This window comes from Tarenaya hassleriana, unplaced genomic scaffold, assembly GCF_000463585.1.
Source record: "Tarenaya hassleriana unplaced genomic scaffold, ASM46358v1 Cleome130, whole genome shotgun sequence".
In the NCBI taxonomy this organism is placed as follows: domain Eukaryota; kingdom Viridiplantae; phylum Streptophyta; class Magnoliopsida; order Brassicales; family Cleomaceae; genus Tarenaya; species Tarenaya hassleriana.
The window spans coordinates 277,427-284,478 of NW_010963496.1; the positions used below are offsets into that span (position 1 = coordinate 277,427).

Consider the following 7,052-nt stretch of genomic DNA (forward strand, 5'->3'; position numbering starts at 1 on the left):
ATGTTCTATATGCCGGTATCGTACAAATTGAAGCGTTTGTATGAATCACAACAAACGGCTTCGCATATGAGATGGCATGCCTCGCATTCTACCGTTGATGGAGAAATTCAGCATCCATCAGATGCTTTGGCGTGGAAAAACTTCAACATGGTATTTCCTCAATTCGCTGCTGATCCTAGGAATGTGTATCTTTGTTTGTGTACTGATGGATTTAGTCCGTACGGACAGTCTGGCACGCAGTATTCATTATGGTCCGTTATACTTTCTCCGTACAACTTACCATCTGAGATGTGCATGAAAAGAGAATTTATGTTTTTGACATTGTTGATTCCTGGGCCAGAACATCCGAAGAAGAGTTTTGATGTGTATTTACAGCCGCTCATTAAGGAGTTGAAGGATTTGTGAGACATTGGAGTCTCTGTTTACGACGTAAGTGTGAAACAAAATTTTACACTGAGAGCGGTTTTTCTTTGGACGATCAGTGATTTTCCGGCGTATGGCATGCTATCGGGATGGAGCACACATGGAAGACTTGCATGTCCGTTTTGCATGGAGGAAACAGAAGCGTTTCAGCTGAGACATGGGAGAAAGTCGTGCTGGTTTGACTGTCATCGCAGATTTCTTCCAAGGAATCATCCATTCAGACAAAATCGTACGCTTTTTACCAAAGGTAAATTCGTTACTGAGGAATGTCCTGTTATGCAAACCGGAGAGCAAATTTATTCTGAGCGAATAAATAGTGGATATTTGGATGATTTGGAAGCTTCTGTGCATTGTGGAGGAAATTTTGGGCATAAGAAGTGCAAAGGATTTGGTGATTGGCATAACTGGTATAAGCGTAGTATTTTTTGGGATTTGCCTTACTGGAGTTCGCTAACGCTTCGACACAATCTGGATGTTATGCATATAGAGAAAAACTTTTTTGATAACATCATCAACACCATTCTGAATGTGCGAGGGAGAAGTAAAGATAACATCAACTCGAGGAAGGACTTGAAAGATATATGCAAGAGAAAAGAGTTGGAGTTGACACGTGATGGTCACGCACCTGTGCCGATATTCAGACTCACAAAACCAGGTAAAACGGTCTTGTTTAAATGGTTAAAAGAAGAGGTTAAATTCTCTGATGGATATGCATCCAAATTGGCGCGATGTGTTGATACTGATTCATTAAAGCTTATGGGAATGAAGAGTCATGATTGCCATGTATTCATGCAAAGACTTATTCCTATTGCATTTGCGGAGCTATTGAAACCCAGTGTCCACGGAGCGTTATGCGGTATCAGCACATTCTTTCGAGATATATGTACAAGATCTCTGAGAAGAAGTAATGTAGAGGTTTTGAAAGGCAACATTCCTGAGATACTTTGCGCATTGGAAAAGGTATTTCCACCTTCATTTTTTGATGTGATGGAACATTTACCTATTCATTTACTAGATGAGGTGATATACAGTGATCGAGTACAGTTTAGATGGATGTATCCATTTGAGCGATTTTTTTCCATCTGAAGAAGAAGGCAAAAAACAAAGCAGGAGTGGAAGGATCTATCGTCAAACAATATTTGTTAGAGGAGATCTCCTACTTCAGTTCTTTCTATTTTGAATCTCATATTCAGACGAAGACAAGGAGGGCTATCAACGAAGACGATAGAAGTTATCTCTACCACTATGATTCATGTTTCGGACTTATTCCCGAAAGCTTTCAGCCTACTGGACGCCTCGGAGGCAAATCTAAAGAATATTGGTTAACTGTACAAGAGTACAATCACATCGCCACATATATACTGTTGAATTGTGAAGAACTTAAGCCATACGAAAGGTACACATTTTTTAATCTTAGATGTGATTAGAAATTAATTAATTACATATTTGCTAACAACATATTTTTAAGACTTTTTGACGAGGATGTTTTGGCAACATATCCTAATCTATGTGGGGAGGAACTTGAAGGAATGAAGGAACAACATTATGCATCTTGGCTTCGAGACTACGTAAGTATTCTAGCTATATATATATGTACGTGTATGTATTTGTGTATAATTACTCATAATATTTATTTTAATTTTTATGCGCAAATTCAGTCATGCAGTGATAGAATTTCGGCATGGATCAGAGATATATCACATGGACCTGGAAGAAAAGTCATTTGCTGGCCGATAATGTTCACCCGAGGATACACGTTTCACACTTACGATCATGGGAAACATAAATCCACGTTCAATTACGGAGTTTGTATAAAAAGCGGGTCATCGGAAGATCCTGATTTCTTTGGGGTTCTTCGTCAGATTTTCCAACTCCAGTATCCAGGATTAGTGGGGTTGAAAACAATCATATTCATATGTGATTGGTTTGATACAACGTTGGGACGCGGCTCACGGAAAAATCGATGGGGATGTATTGACATAAACCTGAAACGTTCATATGCAAAGTACGATCCTTTTATACTTTCAGATCAGGCAGACAAGGTATGCTTCATTCCATATCCGAAACATTCTGTGATATCGGTGAAACGGCGACGGGAAGATCAATGGTCGGCTGTTTTGAAGATTATCCCATGAAGATTAATCGTGGATTCGTCGTCGACAACACAAGATCTCGATGAGCCAATGCAAGAGTAACTCGAAGATCCGGTTCTTCCCATCCGACTAGATGATGATTACGACGAGACACTTGCACTTCCTGACATAGACGACGAGTTACTTGATGATTCGTTACACGTACAAGACGATATAGACGAATTCGTTTCGGACCATGATACAACTCCGGATGATGAAAGTGATGAAGATTCTATGTAGAATTATTTGTTTTTATTGTTTTCATATGTATTTGTATTTTGAAAAATCTATCATATTTATTTGTATTTTTTAGATTTTTAAATTTTTTTTTTAAAAAAATGTTAAATTCCAACGGGCGTCCGTTGGAATCGAAGCGCACCAATCGAATCGACACCAGAATTACAACGGATATCCGTTGGCAATTTCCAACGGAAACCCGTTGTAATAGTTGAAACATTGAATCCGTTCTGATAAATTCCAACGGATGCCCGTTACAATCTTCATTTTCAACGGGCATCCGTTGGAAATTCTGAAACATTAAATCCGTTCGACGCACCTGACATCCATCGCGTCATTCCAGAATATTTCCAACGGATGCCCGTTGAAAATGAAGCTTCTAACGGGCATCCGTTGGAATTTATCAGACAACATTAAATGCGCCCAGAGATTTTCAACGGATACCCGTTGGAAATCCGTTGGAATTTTCGATTATATAAGGGCGAGCGGCCCCATTCTTCCCCATCATTCATTCTCTCCCACATCTCAAAAAACAAATCCGAGCAAAAAAAAAATCTCGACCAAAAAAAAAACACAAAATGGTAATTGGTTTTCAATTCTTTTTCAATTCTTTAATATTTATGTTTTGTATTAATAACTAACTATTGTTTTTTTACAGTTTCGTAGGCGATTTTCTGGTTCCGGAGGATTGTTAGCGGGTTCTTCTGGAGCACCGCCACCGCCACCTTCTCGTCTTCCGAAACCGGTAGACGCTCCTCCACTTTTCCCAGAGATTGATATAACTCTGGAGGAGGTAGAGGAAATTTTAAATTCCTTCGACACTCGCGAGGTCCCGCTAATCGATCCCGAACTTGACGGGGCGTTATGGTAATTTATAAATTAAATTATTTTAATACTTATTTTAAATTATATTATTAGTTAATATTAATAAATTGTTATTATAATTAGGTTCGGGGTTAACGATAAAGATTTGAGGAAAAAATTTACAGCAATAATAACGTCAAATTTTCCTCAACTGTACTACTGTTGGACGGTGGTACCGGACAACATCAAACGTTCTTGGTAGCATTCGTTCATCGTAAGTTTTATTTTTAAAATTTTATTTAAATAAAATAATTAATCACTAACTCTAATTTTTTTTTAAAGCAATCTTTTCAGTGGAAAAAAAAGTACACCGATAAAGTTTACAAAGAGTTCAACCAGCTGGGTATGCAGCGGTTGAAACAAATGATGAACAATGCCAAACGCCGTCATCAGCTGGATGGACTGCCACCGGAGTGGGCAACAAATGATTTGTACCAGCAGCTTCTTACGCATTGGAACTTAGACCATTTCAAGAACAAGAGTTCCAAGGCGAAACAAAGTCGTCTGTCCCAAAAAATCGAGGGTGATGGGCCTTATCGTCATACCTCCGGTGCTAAATCATTCAAGAAGAGGCAAAAAGAGATGGTATTTATTTAAACTTTAATTTAATTTTTAATTTGTTTTTTAATTGTAGAGTTTTTATTCGGTTAATAATATATATATATAGGAGAAAGAAATGGGAAGAACGCCATCAATCGTAGAGTTGGTCGCTCGGACACACAAAAAACCCGATGGGACATATGTCGATCCCCGTGCAGAACGAGTTGTAAGCACGGTAACTCAACGACTTACCCAACTCTCGCAAAATATTGGCGATTCAGCGGGTTCTTCATCCGGTCTCTCTGCATCGGAGCAAGATCGTTGCTATGTGGAGGTAAAACTTATAATAATTCATTTTTAAATATTATATTTTAATACTTTATTTCAATTTTAAATATTTTCTTCATTTTTCAGTCGGTCTCTCCAAATAAGGGCGCATCTATGGATTAGGAAGATTGCAGCGAGATTTGTTCGATGATTTCGGTGCAGCAATTCCTCCTGGCATGCAGAACGATCTCGAACAACAACGGCGGATCGAAACACTCGAGCAACAGCTTGCGGCGATGAGGCAACAAGTGACTAACCTCGAACAAATCATTGAGCTTATGCGGGGTGATCGGCCACTCCACAATACGCTGCCAAGCTCGGGAGCAGAAACGACGGCCCGTAATCTCGGGACTAGCGAAGACGAAGAAACCCGTAGTGCCAATTAATTATTATTGTTGATTATTTATTTTTTGTGTTTTCCAACGGGTTTTCCAACGGTTATCCGTTGGAATGACTTTCCAATTCCAACAGGTTGCCGTTGTAAATACCGTTGTAACATTTCGACGGCGTTTCCAACGGATATTCCAACGGATTTCCGTGGCAAATACCGTTGTAAATCCGTTGGAATATTTCTAACGGATATTCTAACGGTCCCGTCGGAAAGTAGCCACGGATGTCCGTTGGAATTTCCGTTGATATATTCCGACGAACAAATCTGTTGGAATGCCGTTGAAAATATACCACGGAAGAACCGTTGGAAATCCGTTGAAATATTCCAACGGATGAAGGCGTTGGAATTCCGTTTGGAATTTGCCACGGAATTCCAACGGAACCGCGTTTCTAACGACTGTTTTCCAACGGATATATCCATTGGAAATCCGTTGGAAAAGTCGAATTCCAACGGATTTTTGGCCATTTCCAACGGATTTGCCGGTTGGAATTTGAGGTTTTTTTTGTAGTGTAAAAAACAAGTATGAGATTATTAAAACGACGCTTACTTGTTTCTACTTGCCTGAAGATGACATCTTCTACCCGCTTTCTATCGTCAGAGAAATTGACATGGTCCAAGTTGCATGTGATACGGTCTGAGTCAAGTTTCTGAAAGAAGTCACTCGTGCTTGTTGTGGCCCGATCAATCTCAAGTGTATGGGAGATAGACTCATGTTCCGTTTCTCCTTCATTTAGCAATCGAGTAATCTCCTAAATCGTCTCCCAATTATTATAGATGTTCTCGTCATCTGTAATCATAGTAAGGGGGAGAGCAAACTAGTGTAGATGGTTAGAAAACAAAAACTATACATAGGACTCAACTCAAATATATACACAAAAAGACTCAAAAAAGACACGACTCAATATATACACAAGCAAGATCTAGAATCGATAAAGACCTAGAAATAGGCTAACCAGTCCCCGGCGACGGCGCCAAAAAACTTGATACGTGTGTACCGAGTCTAAAATCTATAACCCGATTTACAACTCACCGCAAGGATACGGATCGTCGTAACACGGGGTCGAACACAAGGACCGGTTGCTAAATCTAAATCCTAATCGAAACTAAATCAAAACAAGTAGAAGTGGAAGTGATGATGGAAATATGTGGAAAAAAGGGAAAATAAAATAAGAAAGCATTGAAAATGAGTAACCTATCAAACAAAGATGACTACGGGTGTCGGGATCGTATTCGAGTGTATGGGTATATGCTAAGCATGCGAGAATAACGATTATGACTTGTATTCGGGAATCATCAAGCAACGATAATAGAGAATTCACCTCTCGGTCTACTAACTCACTATCTACAGAGTAACTCGTCAATCTCTCGATCTATTCAAGTTAACTCTAGATGCATGAAGAATGCTATCATCAACCCTAGATCGATTAAACCATATCTTTATGTGAATAATACGATCTATCCTATTGATTTTGATCTGAAACGAACTTATATCTCTATGTAGTTTAGAATCTAAGATAATTGACCAAGGGGCTAGCAAACATCAATCCAATAAAAGTGCAAATCAATAGAACCGAATCAAATCAAAACCGAAATCCAAGTTAGGGTTCAAACATACCCAAAACACATACGAATCCCTAACCCATAGCCGTGGATCTACTCACGGTTCATAGAAAACAATAGAAAGAACAGAGAAAAAGAGATAAAAGAAAGGTGAGAAAAGCTCATGTAGATGTGTAGTCTTCACGATCAAATCTTCCTTCTTCTTCCCAAATCCCGTGAACTTCTATTCTTCTCTTCACCAAAAGCTCTCCAAAAGTCTGTATCTAAGTGTTCTCTAAGGCTCTCTCCTGTTCTAGGACGTGGCTAGGGCTTTTTTATAACCCTAGGGCGGCTCCCAAGAGTCATATTCCCATTCGGATGCTGAAAATCGCGAAACAGGGTTTTTAACTGGATCCGGGCCGTTTCCAGGTGGATCCGGACCGGATCCAGATTCCTGGGGTCGAATTCTGCGTTATGCAATCGGGCCGATTCCAACTGGAATCGGCCCTGCACTGGCAGATTTCTGGTCTTCACGAATTCGCTCATAACTTTCTGCTCCGGTGTCGGATTTAAGCGATTTTGGTGTCTATGCGAAGCTC

The 7,052-nt window shown here is 39.6% G+C and overlaps 1 protein-coding gene across 1 annotated transcript; it reads left to right on the forward strand.

Moving 5' to 3' along the window:
- The first annotated feature begins 447 nt into the window (after positions 1-447).
- On the forward strand, positions 448-1,749 carry LOC109116462. Its single transcript, XM_019201901.1, has 4 exons — positions 448-670; positions 959-1,338; positions 1,439-1,443; positions 1,617-1,749. The coding sequence occupies exons 1-4, from the start codon at positions 502-504 to the stop codon at positions 1,747-1,749; spliced, it is 687 nt and encodes a 228-aa protein (XP_019057446.1). The 5' UTR covers positions 448-501.
- Positions 1,750-7,052: the final 5,303 nt, after the last annotated feature.

Coding starts and splice junctions, on each gene's coding strand:
- LOC109116462 (XM_019201901.1), top strand. CDS start 502: ATGCTATCGGGATGGAGCACACATGGAAGACTTGCATGTCCGTTTTGC. Junction 671..958: donor TCGTACGCTTTTTACCAAAG/GTAAATTCGTTA, acceptor TGAATGTGCGAG/GGAGAAGTAAAGATAACATC.